The 19,184-nt window shown below is 37.5% G+C and overlaps 2 protein-coding genes across 2 annotated transcripts in view; one reads left to right on the plus strand and one right to left on the minus strand.

Annotated features, from left to right (window-relative positions):
* On the plus strand, nt 1–13,547 carry LOC134742303 (xanthine dehydrogenase). The gene is made up of 8 exons (XM_063675357.1): nt 1–159; nt 5,129–5,283; nt 8,231–10,427; nt 10,555–10,863; nt 10,950–11,287; nt 11,507–12,311; nt 12,421–12,588; nt 12,977–13,547. Exons 1-8 carry the CDS (start codon nt 85–87, stop codon nt 13,025–13,027), a joined length of 4,098 nt encoding a protein of 1,365 aa, XP_063531427.1. The 5' UTR covers nt 1–84; the 3' UTR covers nt 13,028–13,547.
* The window catches only part of LOC134742851 (transport and Golgi organization protein 1), a 26,285-nt gene continuing 20,536 nt past the window's right edge, over nt 13,436–19,184 (minus strand). Inside the window, exons 12-13 of the mRNA XM_063676039.1 lie at nt 15,519–15,634; nt 13,436–14,792 (exon numbers count right to left, since the gene is read on the minus strand). Coding sequence (XP_063532109.1) covers nt 14,749–14,792; nt 15,519–15,634 — 160 coding nt within the window. The 3' untranslated portion in view covers nt 13,436–14,748. The remainder of the gene's footprint in view (nt 14,793–15,518; nt 15,635–19,184) is intronic.

Here is a 19,184-nt window from a genome sequence, read left to right on the forward strand (position 1 = left end):
CTAAAGGGCCTAGACGTATCACATGATAAAGTTTTGTTAAATATTTTTATTAAAACGCACGCAGTCGTAAATGTTGATAGAAATATGGGGCTATTGAATGTCGATGAAGAAATTGATGAGGTCAGCACGGTGCTAGTGTTTTACGTTAATGGAAAGAAGGTATGTTTTTGATTAATGCTTTATTATAAATTATAATCGTGATACTTGCCTCGTTTTCTTTTTGGTTTATTACAAATATTTGTTATTGTTTGTAATAAATGTAAAATATTAAATAGTTTTTTAATACCTACTCAAATGTAAATTAAAACAAAATATATGATATTGAGAAATTTCAAATATCATCCAGAGATTTTCAAGTATTATTTTAATACTTGTAATAATATTCTAGTTTTTTGTTAGATTCACCTTGGGCTATTCGCCGAATACGCCCACGAACGCTTTTAATAAAAATTTTGACACAAACAGATGGTTTTCGACCAGGTTTGGTCCTGATTCTTGATGATCCTGTTTTTTGAAATAGCTTAATTGTCCGAGATACGAACCTTAGATTAATATATAAATGTTTTAGCTTCTTAAATACCTCGCACGGTCGGAATTTTGCTTGTATAGGTACATTTACAACGAGCTGGCGTTTCGCGTCCATGTTCAAAGCAATATAAATAAAAACAAAATATATCAAGCTAGAAATCATAAAGACGCATACTTACATTCTCGATTCATAAAAAATAATATACTTAGTTAAAAAAAGTTCCGCTATGTTTAAGAAAAATGGCATTACATAATTTTTAAGAAAAAAAAAAACCGACTTCAATGGGGGATGCCGCTGAAAGTTCACTTATTGTTGATGGTGCACTCTTAGATTCCAGACAATGAAATGAAAAAGACAGCATCTTTTGCCTAATTATGTAGAAAAGGAGGTAAAACGACCTACTTTTCTAGTAGCATTTCGTTTTTGTAAGGGTCGCAGTTCTAACCTAACCTAACCTACTTTTCCGATAGCATTTCGTTTCTGTAAGGGTCATAGCTCTAACCTAACCTAACCTACTTTTCTGATAGCAGTTCTGTTCTGTGAGAATCGCAGTTCAAAAACCCACCCACCCACCTAACCCACTTTTCTAGTAGCATTTCCGGGTCCGGGTCTGGGTCCGGATCAGAGTCCGGGTCCGTGTCCGACTGTCCGGGTCCAAGTGTGGGTCAGAGTTCGGTCCGGGTCCGGGTCCGAGTTAAGGTCCATGTTCAGACCCGGGTCCGGGTCCGAGTCCGGGTCCAAGTTTAGGTCTGGGTCCATAAGGAAGAAAACAAATCGCCAAACGTGAACTATGTGTCATTGAAGAGTTCCATTCTGATCATCATCAGCAGTTCCACTTCATCAAATGTCACTTTTTAAATGTAAATGCTGGATTTGTTGATGAAAATACAAAAATCACTATATGTATGCCTTTCATATTTGAGGAGTTCCCTCGGTTCCTCGTGGGTCTCATCATCAGAACTCGAGCTTGACCAAAATATGTCTTAAAAACTTAAGTTGCTTAACAAACATAAAGAAGAGGACGAATCGCCAAACGTAAACTATGCGTCATTAAAGAGTTCCATTCTGAACATCATCAGCAGCGGCAAAGTTATGGTTTCAGCACTTATAGTATCTTCACATTTACTTACAGATGATTAAATAATTAATTACCTACTTACCCACCTACATAATTGTAGCTTATTGTAGGTAGGTAATATACATATACAAGGTGGCATAAAAATAAGTGCATTCCCGTTGCCAGGGAGGTTTTGGAATTATACTGAGCAGCTTTTACTATGGGACCAACCCCGAAATCGCGAAAAAAAACTTGGCTGGTTCATACACTTTGGCTGGTCCATTTTCTATGGGAGGGTAAAAAAAAATCCCCCATAGTAAAAGTTGCTCAGTATTATCCCGAAACCTCAGTGGCAACGGGAATGCACCTATTTTTTAGCCAGCCTGTATAAGTATAACTCTGTATGCCTATGGTTCGCAGGTGTTAGCGTTTACGTAAGTACACGAGTATTGAGGGAAATTATACATTTTGCTGCAGGCATCAATAACTATTTTAGATATTTATTTCTAAAAAACACGTCACAATCTATCCATTACAATAAAATCAATAAAATTCAAGTAAAATTATGATAAAACTAAACAATATTTAATTTATTTAGATTAAATGTAGGTATATACGCGAATATTTACTCATATTACGATTATCAAGTATTGCGTGCTTAAAAACATTGCAACTTGCTTTCTTGTTCCTTTGCTGCTGACCTCGATAATTCTGACCTGCTGCTATCCGCGGCCAAACAAGTATCGGCGGTGGTGACATGGTGTGATTTATGAGATGATTATAAAGTTTTTAGCAGCGCATAGAATCTTCCTTTGTGATACTAATCTAATATTGATTGGATTTAAGATTGGAACGTATTAGGGCGTTTTACACATTTATTAGTGACTATTGCAGTAAAACAAATACTGTGCACAACACGTATAATTTGATAAGCACTTCCGAAAGTCACTAAAAAATCTACACAGAATTTAAAAAAATAATGTAACCAAAACAAATTGTTTTTTTGACGGTCCGCTTTCCGCACTGGCGTGAACTGATGTACGCGCGAAAGATTACGCCGTATAAATTTAGCTGTAGAAGGAAAGAAATGGATTAATGAGATGGAGATTATGGACGATAATGGCTGTTTCAACGGGTGATAGGTACCTAAATTTATTGCCGAATATTAGTTTCGCCTGACAATTAGGGGCAATTAGAACTTTAAAAGACAATGCCTTAAATAAATGCGGAATACGGATAACAGCGGCTTTACAGAATTAAAAGTAATATTGCACAATAAATAACAATGAACCGGGAAAAAATAACAATTAAACGGGAACCGGTTCCAATACGTTAAAAAAATATTCAAGCTCCGTAGACGATGACAATTTGTTCGGCCAACCGAAGCTGTACCGTGACCTATCGAACCGCGCTGTATGCGGGCTCGTGTCCTCCGTGGGCCTGCTAATTCCTTTCCGAAGCAAACGTTCGGCCAACCGACGCTATCGAACCACGCAGTATACGGGCTTGTCTCCTCCGTGGGTCTGATACCTGACCGCTGACTGATGGGGTCGAAGACCATCCACTGCCGACTGCACGTCGGCGGCTGCGCCCTGTCGTTGATACGGCCACCACGCACCACCGGAGCACTGCTCCACGGTGACCTTAAAAAAAGGTCCTGTTGCAGGCAACTGCGGCCAACAAGGCCGCGGAACGACGGGAAGTAAAGCGCACTCGAAGTTGTTATTAGCAACCTCAGAAGATAACGTTCCTCTTCAAGCTTAAAGGGTTAACTTTGACGAAAAAAACCAGGAAAAAATCTAATATATAACAAACATCTTTACACGTCAATCCCAAAATCCATCTCAAGTATCCCGAAGAAAACAAATTTCTCTTTCCGAATCAGAATTGAAATTCAAAATTCAACGCAATTGTAATCTGCCAATCTCGAAAATATCATCGTCCAAAAAAGGTTCCATGTGTTTCTTTAAACCGCCATCTAACTGTAATTGCGTGAATCAATTCACACTATACGACACGACTAAACAAACAAGCAAACTAGACATGACTGACAAGCAGATGTAGATGTAGATGTGGTCAAAGATAGATATAACTCCGTAATAGATGGATACAGTCTAAGGAAAAAACGTGCCTCGAAAATCACGAAAATTTGACTCTCGATCAGATGGCGCCACTAGTTTTGGCCTACACTCGTATAGAGGGCGTTGACTGTTTCGTTTGTTATTTATAATTTTAACGCATACCAGTGAAAGAACATGGGTCAAAATCATATAAAAATAATTAATGCAAATAAAAAAATAATTTATCCATATTTAAATACATTTTAACGTATTTTTTTAAATCTTCATTTTTAGTTTTAAAGTATGTCGATAGATGGCAGTGAATTTACAGTGGTTACAAAATTTACTATGACAGTACCGCTCTATCTTATTATATCCTCATTGATGTGGTGTAGGGACGCCCGGCCGGAAGCAGGCGGGCTGTCGATCACATGTCGTGTTCATTCAGCCCAATTCCCTGTAGTTGGAGCTGTAGGTTAGCTGACTGACAAGCAAGTAGTTTCCAAAACAAAACGACAGATGTAGCGTTATGCTACACTATATAGTGCGAGTTCATATATTTGCTCCTAAACGTAAGCAATGAGGATATAATAAGATAGAGCGGTACTGTCATAGTAAATTTTGTAACCACTGTAAATTCACTGCCATCTATCGACATACTTTAAAACTAAAAATGAAGATTTAAAAAAATACGTTAAAATGTATTTAAATATGGATAAATTATTTTTTTATTTGCATTAATTATTTTTATATGATTTTGACCCATGTTCTTTCACTGGTATGCGTTAAAATTATAAATAACAAACGAAACAGTCAACGCCCTCTATACGAGTGTAGGCCAAAACTAGTGGCGCCATCTGATCGAGAGTCAAATTTTCGTGATTTTCGAGGCACGTTTTTTCCTTAGACTGTATCCATCTATTACGGAGTTATATCTATCTTTGACGTAAGTAAATGTATACATAAACTTGCACTAAAAACATAATCAATGTGTGAATAGGAATAGGCCAAGGTCAGATCGCACCGATTGAACCTGATATGATGTATCATCCAAGAGCACGTTGTGATTGACACAGGTCATGCTCTGCTCATGCTGGTCGGCGTAGCGTTCTTTAAAACTGCTTATATCTTCAAACAAAACTCTGGAGACATTACCAAAGTCGTATTATTTAAGTAGGTAATGTAGGTATCTATTGCTCGGCCGCTGGAAATATTTACTATCGATCTATATTATAGGTGCATTTTCTAAACGAATGAAGTTTACTTACTTATTATCATTTTCCAGTAGAGGAAAAATCCCTGAATATGGACCACCTTGTATTATAATTAACTACTACTATTACTTGGCTATTATAATTAACTATAGCCCTTCTGTTTAACGAAAATCCATGAGAATAGGTTTGTGTGTCTACGATAATATCACCTAATACTCTCCACTGCTCGCATATGAACTCGAAATATAGGACCTTTAATAATTTTAAGGTGGTGGAACCGAACCCAGATCCGGAATGGACGCTGCTATGGTACCTGCGAAAGCGCCTGCGCCTGACGGGCACGAAACTGGGTTGTGCCGAGGGCGGCTGCGGCGCCTGCACTGTCATGGTCTCCAAATATAATCGCGCCGAGAAAAAAATCATGTATCCTTTTGTGTCGAACAACCACACACCTAGCTCATAATAATTAACAACCGTGTAGCGATTATGTTTAAGACTCCTCACAAATTTGACATCGGTCTGCACCTGTGGTATATTAGTCTCCTTCTTCTTAGTCTTGCACTCTTGGCAGAGTGGTCGTGGTCATGTCTATATAGGTCGAGTCTTTCTCCACCACTTCCCTGGTGATGCGACGCCATGTAGTTCTATGTTTGGAGGAGTGAGAATTCTCGTTTATGCTGCAGTGTGTGACAGACTTGATGAGGTCTGTCCATCTAGCGGAAGCCGCTCGACCCCAATTTCAAAGGAATACCGCAAATCGATGTACAGGTTAGCCGTTTGGTACACACATACTAGAGGCCAAAACGAAATTTTTGGCCCGCAGTTCCTAAAAAAATTTCGCTGCGAGGGGGTGGTAAAACCTTTTTTTTTGTATGGAAAAAAAAAAATTGTTTTTTAAAAAACCTATCGAGTGTGGTATCATACGAAAGGGCTGTTTGAGGCGATTCTAAAAATATATCACATCATTACATTTCGGGCATTTTTTTTAAATTAAAGCAAAAAGAATTTTCGAAACATACCAAGTTTGGGCTCCTCCAGACACGATATGGCTGTTTTTTTTTGTACAATATACCACAAATGATACGTGATATCCTCATGTCTAACCCCAAGAAAGCAATTTTGAAAATAATATCATTAGCAATTTTTTTTAAATTTTTAAATTTTACAAAGTGACACAGTTCTACTTCAATACCTATTTCACGAGACTTATGGAACTATACTGCAGATACGGTACATATTAATCATAAAATGATACGTAATATCCATATATCCAACGGGAAATACCTCTTTTACCTTTAACTGCGCCTTTTCATCAGTTGGTATAATTTGTTTAGTTATTGACACAAAATATCAAGGTTGTATCCTCCAGCTACGATATACCTTACTGATTTTTTTTTGTACAATATACAATATACCATATATTTTTTTTAGGAACTGCGGGTCAAAAATTTTGTTTTGGCCTCTAGTATGTGTGTGCCAAACGGCTAACCTGTACATCGATTTGCGGTATTTTTATACGAACGGGTTAGACTAATCGCGTTGGAGACCGCCCACGAGATCTTTTGCCATCGACTCGTCAATCGTGGTATAGTATAAATCTTCTCGAGTACTCTACGACGACTATGCTATGCTTATTACGTCACGTCATATTAACGCGTGTTCCGTATTACAAAATATATCACAACTGTAAGATTACTGTGCGCCTTAGAGATATGTATACAGGGTGGATAGAATTAATGGGCCCTGGAGGGAAAGTGCCTTAAAACCTTTAAGTTCAATCATTTTACTAAAAGGAAACATTCTTTTATTTTTTTAAAGAAACAAAACTGCATTCAGATTTAAAATTTTGTTTTTTGCTTGTCTAAAAATATTCTTGAGTACTAAATATTCGATTTTATGGATATTTTGTACGACAGACGAGTGTAAGATCTAGTGTTTCTTGGAGAAATGTTATCATTAACATTAAGTATCGACTAGTCGAATAAAATAAATGGTGTTTATTTTTTGTAATTTTTAGTCGGTTTGATGCCCGGGCAAGACGCGAATTTAATAAAATCTTTGAATGCAGTTTTGTTTCTTTTTAAAAATAAAAGAATGTTTCCTTGAAGTAAAATAAGCTAACTTAAGGTTTTAAGGTACTTTCCCTCCAGGGCCAATAAAATTTTTCCACACTGTATACATATCTCTAAGGGGCACAGTAATCTTACAGTTGTGATATATTTTGTAGATAAATCATCATAAGACTCCCCCGTTTAAATTAAGAAAAGTTTGTCGAAGCTAGTAAGCAGATGTTGAAAATCAACCGTCGTTATTCGTTCTTTTATATACATATAGTTAGCGGGTATATCATAGGCAACATTTTTAACCGTAGTGTAGTTCATAACAAATGCGTAGCCAGATTATATTTTTCATAAGTTTAACTTAATGTATTTAGTTAATAAGTTAATAACTAAACGCAGCAGACATAGTCTATTTGTCATACAGATTCATATCACAAATCGTAAATTATACTGATCAGTGAGCGCCTAACTTAATGCATCCTGCTGACTTTTTTCTAGGATTGTCGTTCATAACTAGATTAGGTAATTTTGTGCTTCGGGAGATACAAATTACTGTGTCTATGTTATTTACACAATTTAACCTTTGATAGTTTTGAAAATACTGGCCGCGTAGTCAACATGCCAATCGCGTACGCTCCGCGCGATCGAAACGCAACTGTCACTGTCGCACTAATATGGAAGAGTGATAGAGAGACACAAAGCGTTTCGTTGTCGTAGCGATAACGATTGTTACCTTGGCTAGGCCGGCTGTACTTGCCAACAAGATAAAGTTATCGCTGTAGGCATGAAAGATGAGTATCCGTCTATGAATGTATTATTCTGTTTGTCTGTCCGTTACCTTTTTATGACTTTTGAGCCATAGACTTTGTTAACTGACACTCTACCAATTGTAAGTTTTTCTTTTGACGTTGCTGATGTTGAATAAATTAAAAATTTAAAAAACCTCTACGCCATCCCAAATATATCCATTTTAAGCCACAAATTCCTTACATTATTTAAAAAAAAAGCTGATACTCTCCAAACTGTTGGATCGATTTCTATCAGACATAGCTAAGAATCATCACAGGAGAACTCGCTTTCAAGTAAAAAACCGAAAATACCGCATCGAAATCGGTCCATCCATTGGAGAGCTACGATGCCAGTGTCATAGACAGACAGACAGACACTGGCGTCAAACATATAACAATAAACACCCCTCTTTTTGCGTCGGGGGTTGGCCAGATTCCATATGCGATTATAAAATTATGTGTCAAAACAATATAATGTATTAATTACCCGCCTTTAACATGAAAACCTTAATTCCGATTCAGTCACTTGGCAGTCAACGCCTGCTTAGCACCATTATGCGCTATGCACGGGCTGGCAGTGACGACAGTCGAAGGGATAGGCTCAACTAAAACAAAGCTGCACCCCGTACAAGAAAGAATAGCCAAAGCACACGGGTCCCAATGCGGATTCTGTACACCAGGCATCGTCATGTCCATGTATGCACTACTCAGAAGCTGCAACAAAATAAAATACTCAGATATGGAAGTCGCCTTCCAGGGCAACTTGTGCAGATGCACGGGGTACAGGGCCATTATAGAGGGATACAGAACGTTCATCGAAGATTGGGAGTCAGAGAGAATTGCTAACGGTACGCCTAATGCAACTTCGAACGCAACTTCGAATGGAACTTCAAATGGTGTATGTGCCATGGGTAAAAACTGCTGCAAAAATAAAGACAAAGAAGAATACAAAGGTGAATCCGAGTTTATTTTTGAGAGATCATCTTTCTTGCCATATGACCCTAGCCAAGAACCAATTTTTCCGCCTGAACTGAAAGTATCCTCAGCTTACGACGATCAATACCTTATTTTCAGAGGTGAACGCGTAAAATGGTATCGCCCAACTACATTAAATTCAATATTGAAACTAAAAGAACAGTTCCCTGATGCTAAAATAGTTGTTGGTAATACAGAAGTTGGTGTAGAAGTTAAGTTTAAACATTTTGTGTATCCTGTCATAATCATGCCCAACTGTGTCCCAGAAATGAACAATATTGTTGAAACTGAAAACGGATTTACGGTTGGGGCTGCCGTAACATTGATGGAAGTAGAAAACAATTTCAGAAAAGCAATCGAAATCCTACCGAAGTACAAGACTAGAACACTCAAAACCATTATAAATATGCTGAATTGGTTTGCGGGCAAACAGATTCGGAATGTAGCCGCTATGGGAGGCAATATAATGACTGGAAGTCCTATTTCTGACCTAAATCCGATATTAATGTCACTAAAGGTAAAACTTAATCTCTTAAGTAAGAAAGAAGGCCATCGTTCTGTATTAATGGATGAAACGTTTTTCACTGGATATAGGAGAAACGTAGTAAAACCAGACGAGATATTGTTGTCAATTGAAATTCCATTTTCCTCGCGGTTTCAGTATGTAAAAGCATACAAGCAAGCTAAAAGACGAGAGGATGATATATCTATCGTGACAGCTTCAATAAACGTTCTATTTGAAGATAACACCAACATTATAAAGCGTATGAACATGGCTTTTGGTGGCATGGCCCCAGTTACTACGATCGCTACTAAGACAAGTAAAGCATTAAATGGACTAATATGGAATGAAGACGTGCTCGAAAAAGCGTACTCACACATGATCGAAGAATTACCACTGGCTCCCTCAGCACCTGGAGGAAACATTCAATTCAGACGAGCTCTAACCATGAGTTTGTTCTTCAAAGCATACTTAGCAATAAGTAAGGAAATGACAAAAGATTATTTACAGGAAGAACTTATAATCCCGTACCACAGTAGCGGTGCTGAGCAATTTCATGGTGTCATGCCCAAAAGTTCCCAATATTTTGATCTTGTCGGTGACAAGCAACTTCCAAGTGATGCCGTGGGTAGACCAATCACTCACATGTCAGCTTACAAACAAGCTGCCGGAGAAGCAATTTATTGCGATGATATGCCTCTTGCGGAAGGTGAATTATACTTAGCTTTTGTGCTCAGTACGAAAGCACATGCAAAATTATTATCAGTAGATCCGACAGAGGCCCTAAAACAACCGGGAGTTGTGGCATATTTCTCTGCTAAAGACGTAACTACTGAACAGAATACAATTGGACCAATATTTCACGATGAGGAATTATTTGCTACCGAGAAAGTTATAAGTCAGGGCCAAACTATTGGAGTGATTGTAGCAAAAGATCAAACAACAGCTCAAGATGCAGCCAGGAAAGTAAAAGTAGAATACGAGGAACTCCAACCAATCATTGTGACAATTGAAGATGCCATTGAGAAAAAATCATTTTACCCGCAGTTCCCAAAAACAATTCGTAGAGGTGACGTGAAAAAAGTATTTGAAGACCCAAACAACATTATTATTGAAGGTCAGTGTCGAATGGGAGGACAAGAACACTTTTACTTGGAAACACATGCAGCCTTTGCCATTCCTAAAAAGGAAGACAACGAGATGGAAATATTCTGCTCCAGCCAGCATCCATCAGAAATAGCCGTATGTACCCATACTACTTACTTTTTATTTTAACTTGATCCTTAACTGATATAATATAATATAAAAATATAATTTTGTAGGTATGTACTATATTAAAATACTTACTTACTCGCTTTTGTAATTTCAGAAATTGGCTGGTCATGTTTTACACGTGCCTATGAATAGGATCGCATGTCGTGTTAAGCGGATGGGTGGAGGCTTCGGTGGCAAAGAGTCACGAGGTATGCTGACAGCACTGCCTGTGGCCCTAGCTGCGCACAAACTCCAGAAGCCAGTACGTTGTATGCTCGACCGAGACGAAGACATGCAGATGACTGGCACTAGACATCCGTTTTTGATCAAGTACAAAGTTGCAGCAACGAAGGAGGGAAAAATTATGGGAGCTATTGTCAATATTTACAACAATGGAGGATACTCAATTGACTTATCAGGACCAGTGCGTATTGAATAGCCCAATCCTAAACTAATTTGTTTGTGTTCCAATAATATATTCTTAAACACAACTAAATATTTACTTTTCAGGTTGTTGAAAGAGCCATGTTCCATTTTGAGAACGCGTATTACATTCCCAATGTAGAGGTTACGGGACATGTATGTAAAACAAATCTACCATCCAACACGGCATTCCGAGGTTTCGGAGGGCCACAAGGAATGTTTGGCGCCGAAAACATGGTTCAAGACCTGGCGATGAGACTTGGAAAGAGCATGGAAGAAATTAGTAGACTGAATCTGTACACAGAAAACCAGATCACGCACTACGGGCAAGTTTTAGAGCACTGTACGTTGCAGAGATGTTGGGACGAATGTATTGAAAAAAGTAACTTAGCTGAAAGGAAGAAAAATATTCAAAAGTTTAACAAGTGAGTATAACAAATTTACAATAAAACTTAAATTTATTTCCACTAATATTTAGGTACAATCAATTTACAAAACAACATTAGAATTTACAATCCAGGCCACATTATGAAACGTTCCCGTGCAATGTAATGTTTACTATTAACGCTGTAAATGTAGGCACATATTATTAAAAACTCTTGTTACGTTATTTAATAGTATAAAATATTTTTTCAATATTTCAGGCAGCACCGTTGGAGAAAACGTGGCATATCCATCATACCAACTAAATTCGGAATTGCATTTACAGAAAAATTACTTAATCAAGCTGGTGCTCTACTTATAATTTATGTCGATGGATCAGTGCTTCTGTCCCACGGAGGCACCGAGATGGGCCAAGGTCTTCACACCAAAATGATACAAGTGGCGTCGCGAGCTCTAGGCATCGATGTATCTAAAATACATATCAGTGACACCGCCACTGATAAAGTTCCTAATACATCGGCCACAGCAGCTAGCGCTGGCTCTGACCTCAACGGCATGGCTGTTCTGGAAGCTTGTGAAACCATCATGAAACGTCTTCAACCCTACAAGGAGAAGAAACCAGAAGGAAAATGGGAAGACTGGGTATTAGCAGCATATTTAGATCGCGTCAGCTTGTCCTCTACAGGTTTTCATGCCACGCCCGGTATTGGATACAATTTCCAGAAAAACGAGGGAGTACCTTTCAACTACTTCACTTATGGAGTGGCTTGCTCGGAAGTTGAAATCGATTGCCTCAGTGGTGATCATCAAGTGGTGAGATCAGACATCGTCATGGATTTGGGTGAAAGTCTCAACCCGGCTATAGATATCGGACAGATTGAAGGCGGTTTTGTGCAAGGCCAGGGCCTGTTTACTATCGAAGAATTGATTTACTCACCTAATGGAACATTGTTCTCACGAGGTCCTGGGGCATACAAAATACCTGGTTTTGGAGATATTCCGCTGGAGTTCAACGTATCGTTACTGAAAGGAGCTCCAAATCCACGAGCTGTGTATTCTTCAAAGGTGAGTCAAATTACCTTAGATGCATTTTAAATAATGGCATTAATGACATTCCATAGGTTTAACGTATCAGTATAGTGTTCCCTGACGCATCATTTTGTATTATTTCCAGGCCGTGGGCGAGCCTCCACTGTTCTTGGCATCGTCGGTGTTCTTCGCGATCAAGGATGCGATCCGCGCAGCGCGCGCCGATGCGGGTGTCCCACTGGACTTCTGCATGGATGCGCCGGCGACTTCAGCGCGTATTCGCATGGCTTGCGAAGATCATATTACACAGAAGGTACTTTTAAAATAATATGTGAATGATGATATAAGTAAAAGTAATGACCAGCGATTGTATTTTAGCAGCTTCATTTCCTTGTATTGTGGTAACATAATGTATGGAGCCCTGAAGCGCCATCCACATTATATCTCTTTCATAATGAATAACATTGCTTCTTAGCAATACGTGCTTACAGTATTTCTACTGGAACACTGTGCCCTGTAAATTATCCTTTTTCCTTGCTTCAATTCCGAATACTGTCAAATTAATCAAATACTTTTAAGACAGTTGCAATTTAACAACACTTTCTAGTGCTTTCATCCAAGGTAAACGAGATAGTTTTTAGAAACTGTGTTAGCCAAGATATCATATATGGACTAATTTTGTATTTTTTTTTTATTTTCAGCTTGATCAGCCCAAGAAAGGTAGCTTCGTGCCATGGAACGTAGTACCCTAAAATACGACGGAACGGAATTACATAAAAAGGGGAACGAAGAGTTGCCCTACCGATATAATCTTCTGATTTGAATAATGATGTTGGTTTTCAAATTCATAGGTAACTGACGCTTTGTCGGCTGAAGAACTTCTGACTACATTATGATTTCTCAATTACGATTATCACGCACTTCTTAAAAGTACTCCAATTTAGCTAAAGGTTGTGTTGTATAATAAAACTCAGTCAATTAATAGATAAAATTATTTATTATAATTCAATTAAATGACTAACAAAACAATAAATTACAACATCAGCCTAAACTGATTTATGAGGAAATGGTTATTGCTTGAGTATGGAATACTTTGATAAACAATAGAGAAAAAGTCAAATTTTAAAGAGCTCTACTACTGAAAAAAAATCGGCCAAAAGTGCGGCTAAATGCATTCGTATATCGCGGTATACTTTTTATTCTATTAAAATCTTTAATATATGCATGCTTATATTGAGAACGTTTTCGTTCAATAAAATACTTCAGTGCTTATTTGGATATTTTTTTTATCTTATATGGTGGTCTTAATGGTGGTTGCGGCCACTTTATTTACTCAGAAGAAGCAGTAAACAGCTTCGACTAGAGGAGTAAGCAGTGAAAGTAAGTTGAAAGAATAATATAATCAAATTCATCCATCTGATGCGACTAGTTAATAGATATGGTAGAAATATGGCGATTTAGGTTATACCTCTGCTTATAAATGTCATGCAGTTATGACATTTGATTAGATGAAATAAAAACCGGACAAGCGCGAGTCGCACTCGCCCACCGAGGGTTCCGTACTTTTTAGTATTTGTTGTTATACCGGCAACAGAAACACATCATTTGTGAAAATTTCAACTGTCTAGCTATCACGGTTCATGAGATACAGCCTGGTGACAGACAGACAGACTGACGGACAGTGAAGACTTAGTAATAGGGTCCCGTTTTTACCCTTTGAGTACGGAACCCTAAAAAAGTAAAATCGAAATGTCAAGCACAGAAATCCTCCCTTTGAAGCAACCTGCATTTATGATTATTTAAAGTGGCTAAAAATTATTACACTATTTGCATTCATTCGTATAATTTGTGGTCTACTAGCATTTGAATTCGTAATTTAAATAATATATTTAATAAAAATAATGACAATTTAATAATTAATGAAGATGCATCTAATACGTACACACGCGCTTTCTAAGAATTCACAGAACGTGTGTAATTAACTGCCTTCATTAGTCAACATTACATAAATTCATTCACTTTTGTGCATGAAGCATATTTGATGCGTATAAAACAATTAATTCAATATAATATTAGCTCAAGGTATCGTATTTAGTGTCACGACCGTATAAAACCAATACTTACATGCGCTAAAGTGAATAAACATATTTACACCTAATTAATTAATATAATTCCTACCTTTTGCCCTCCGAGCCTCTTCTGTATTCATCTACCTAATTCTTTTATTCTTTGAATGAAGTCGCTCACATAATACAAGACTAAGATATAGTAACCAGAAACCTAAACAAGACTTTACATTTCAACAGATATTTTGCACATAATTCTGGCTGGATAAAATTTTAAATTAATAACTACATAAATAGTTCACATAAGTCTCGAATTATGTCAGCAATTCTTAAGTATGATTAAAGTACAGTTTGGCATTTTATACTCAGCAAAGTGATCTATGCGCCTTACAATTTCTGATACCTTTTCATTTGTCCGATTCCGACGAACATCCCGATCCGGAACTAGGACCTAGAAAAAAATACTTATTACGTTGTTTTTTCTTCGACATCTCGACCGCGGCCAGACGAGTAGCATCTTAAACTGTAAATGATGTCAGATGTATCAGTGGATACATGTAACAGCACGTACAGTTCAAGATGAACCTTCATACGTTCTGAATAAGGTTCAATATTGAAAACATGTAGCTGCTCGCGACTTCGTCCGCGAGAAACTGTACTCTCTACTCTGTATTCACACTTGGGGGATATTGAAGGAAGGAAAAATAGAATATAATGACCGGTTGCCACTTAGTATGCAGTCTGCTTGACCAGACGTCCGCGGCAGGCACTGCTATGTTTGTAAATGTATGTGAGCGGTCTGGTTCACCCGCCAGCGCCACACGTGAACTTGTGACGGACCAAGGTCACCCGTCGCCGACCTGCATTCAATATATGGCATACACCCGTCGCGGTGCATATTATAAAAAAATCTGATAATATTTTACCAAGGAAAAAAATAATTACTTATGAGTTTAGTGCAATCTAATACTGTATGTTCGTATGTTCAAGCTGACCAGAGGACAACCAAGATGCCAATCGTTAGCGCCGTAGCGAACGAAACGTTAATCTTTCTCTATCACTCTTGCATATTATATTAATAGTGCTACAGAGAGACGTTCGCTAGGGCGCAAACGATTGGCATCTTGGCTAGGCACCCAGGCACCCACGGCGGGCAGTTGTATTGAAAACCTAATACCTGAATGCGAGTACCTCCGGCGGCGTACGCGCTCTCGGGCCGGGCTGTCGGAGTTGTACTCTGTCTCCGTGTCGCCGGGGCCGTTGCGCGTCCGTGACCCGCGCCCTTCTTCATATCTGTGCCAATCATATTATATAGATAGGTTATACTCGTACATAAGGAGCACAAAAAAATCTTCCATATTTATTTCTATGTCTACGAGGAAATCTGTGATTTTTGGTTTATTTTCGCATTCAATTCACCTTTGTCATACTCGTTGTTACACATAAGCTTGTATCTTTCTCTTTCGGTGTGCAGGAGTTAGCACGTGCACATTTCTCGCTTGCCTAGGCGAAACTAAAGGCAACTTGTACATTCGTACAAGTTAAGCGCTTCAATTTTGGGACGCCTATAACCTATCTTGAGTTATAATATTATTGATCTGAACATTAATATAGTACATTAGGTTGATATTCCACCTGTCTAATGTGCATAGCGTCTCAATCTCTCACTAAGCAAAATGTGAGACGTTACACATTGTACAGATGGAATACCAGAACCATAGAGAAAACATACTTATGCTAAATGCTAAGGATCCAGGTATCCAAACAGGAGACCTTGAAGTAAGTATTCAACGAGAAAATTATCAATTAAGCTACTTTTCCTACGCGCCTACGCCATCTAGAATTCAGTCAAGCCATTTTATATTCCTCCCTTCCTCTAAAAATTGAACGTTTATAAATAAATATAAATCATTAATCGATTATACTATGTCTTGAGATCGTTCTCGGCGCGCGATGGGCTCCGTCGAAATGCGTGCTTGTGTTTTTTTTAGGTATAATAAACGTTCTAATACGTTATGATATGACACAAAAATAGCTTGTTTGTAATTATCACATGCTCACAACATCTGCTGGAGCGCGATAACAAGAGGTCATGAGCCAATCTTGTAGGAAAACAATTGCTATCCTATCACTGTTATTGAAGTGACGGGTTCACTAAATCATTGCCGAAAATATTTTGCCGAATGTCATTTCCCAACCAATTTTTCGCATAATTTCATTTCGCCGAATCAAAGAGAATTAAAAAGACATAGAGTGCTCACTCCATACATCGGTTTTGTTACCAAAAAGACTATTATTTTCGTAGTGTACATCTAGCGTCAAGTAGCGGAACTATCAGTACTGCTACTCAACACTAAATGTCACATGTGTCGCGACTGACGAAGTGTATTGCCAAAGATACCTAGATATGACTCCGTAATAGATGGATACAGTCTAAGGAAAAAACGTGCCTCGAAAATCAAGAAAATTTGATTCTCGATCAGAGGGCGCTACTAGCTTTGGCCTACTGTCGTATAGATGGCGTTGACGGTTTCGTTTGTTATTTAACAATTTTAACGCATATCAGTGAAAGAACATGGGTCAAAATCATAAAAATAATTAATGCAAATAAAAAAAAAACATTTATCCATATTTAAATACATTTTATCGTATTTTTTCCAATCTCACCTGATGGTAAGTGCCGATGCAGTCTAGGATGGATCATGCTTACCTAAAAATGTCAATTCACTCTTGATTTAAAAAGATCCAAGTTATAGTGGACTGGGAATATATTTGCAGGAAGTGAATTCCACTCCTTAGCCGTTCGCATGATAAAGCTGGATGCATAGCGCTTAGTACGAATCAGTGGCAGAGTAACGACGTAAGGGTGAAACGCAAGTCCGCGTCTAGTCCCACGGTGACAGAATGGAGATGGGGGGATTAAATTATGTAATCCCATCGCACATTCCCCGAAATGTATCCTGTAGAACACCGATAAACAAGCTACCTTTCTACGGTGTTCAAGGCTCTGCAGTATTTTTATAAATCTTCATTTTTAGTTTAAAAGTGTGTCGATAGATGGCAGTGAATTTACTGTAGTTACAAAATCTACTATGACAGTACCGCTCTATCTTATTATATCCTCTTTGCTTAAACCAAACAAGCGAGACTTTATTATTTAGCAAAACTTAATCGCGTATAATTAAGTTTTTAAATTTACCTCCGACGTTTCTAGGACGGCGTTATCCCCGTGGTCTCGGAGACGACCACAATAGGCTATTTGACAAATTTTTGAAAATGGTTTTAATTTATTGTTTATGACTTAATAATGACACTACATTGATATTTCCGTGAAATTTCCTGTATTAAATATAAAAAAATAATGTTAAAGTTTATTTATTTTGAACGCGCCTTAAACGCTGTTTTTGCAAAAGGGCTAATCACGTGACACGTGTGACGTCACGCGCCAGTAAACTCAGTCAATGACTTTAGTTAATCTTATGGTTTATGTGCATTGAATTCATTATTTCACTGTAGAATGGTATATAAATTGTGTATAGTGTCGCAATGTTCAAGACGACTATAAAAAATCCAGACAAATCGTTTGTTTCCATTCCAACGAATCCCAAAAAAAAGAAAAATGTGTTTAAAACTAGCGCGAAGAGACCCAAAGAGCATTTTAGCGCATACAAATGTTTTTATGTGTGAAGACCACTTCGAAGGAAGTAATATTTAACTGTAAATAAATATGGTAATTAAAGCAGCGGATTTTGTTATTTAACGAAACAAGATCTAGGTATTTAATGTATTACTACATAACGTCATAACAGCTCTTTCAGCATTAGTAGGTAGTTAGTAGCATACTTTTTCTTTTAAACTAAAGTGCAGTATGGAGATACTATTCTCGTATCGTATCGTATATATCGTCGTCGTATTCGTATCATTGAAATCGAAATATTCGTAAATAAACAATGTCTACGTATACTCACACAGCTGTTTTTACATTTCTAAGTTCCGCAGCATAGTAATCCGGATTATCTTTAAAGAAAAGTGCAACCATTAATGCGTCTATGTCTGGTAGGTTGCCGCTATCAGTTTTCACATATTTCGGCTCCATTTTGAGATTCTTATGGATAGACATACGGATAAATCGGAATATATCAGAAAACTGTGGAACAATAACTAAAATTAACTAAATACAAACAAAACAGTTAAAACACTTAAGACAATCAAGAACGTTTACCCGCGTGTGACGTCATCCGAGCGTTGACCAATCACAGAGCGTTCACGTCCCTGATGAAATTTCAAAAAATATTAAATTTTCTTTCGTTTATTTTCCAAAAAATAAACATAATTTACATTCAAATATAGTGAAATATACTTTATTAGTTTATTATCTTTCAGGATGACAGCAAGTCGTTATATATTTTTAATGTTGTCAAATACCCTATTAGGAAGCTTAGACTTTACTTACTCAGTAGTAACTAAGGAGAGTACAATCGGATATATTATATCAAAGCAATTTGCAAGCTGAAACGTAGACACTTTGTTTTCTTAGCTCGGCCAAAAGGAAGTTTGAAGGGTAAAGCGGTACTGTCATAGTAAATTTTGTAACCCCAGTAAATTCACTGCCATCTGTCGACACACTTTAAAACTAAAAATGAAGATTTATAAAAATACGATAGAATGTATTTAAATATAGGTAAATGATTTTTTTTATTTGCATTAATTATTTTTATGATTTTGACCCATGTTCTTTCACTGATATGCGTTAAAATTGTTAAATAACAAACGAAACCGTCAACGCCATCTAAACGACTGTAGGCCAAAACTAGTAGCGCCCTCTGATCGAGAATCAAATTTT

The sequence above is a fragment of the Cydia strobilella genome, chromosome 1 (genome assembly GCF_947568885.1).
Source record: "Cydia strobilella chromosome 1, ilCydStro3.1, whole genome shotgun sequence".
Lineage (NCBI taxonomy): Eukaryota > Metazoa > Arthropoda > Insecta > Lepidoptera > Tortricidae > Cydia > Cydia strobilella.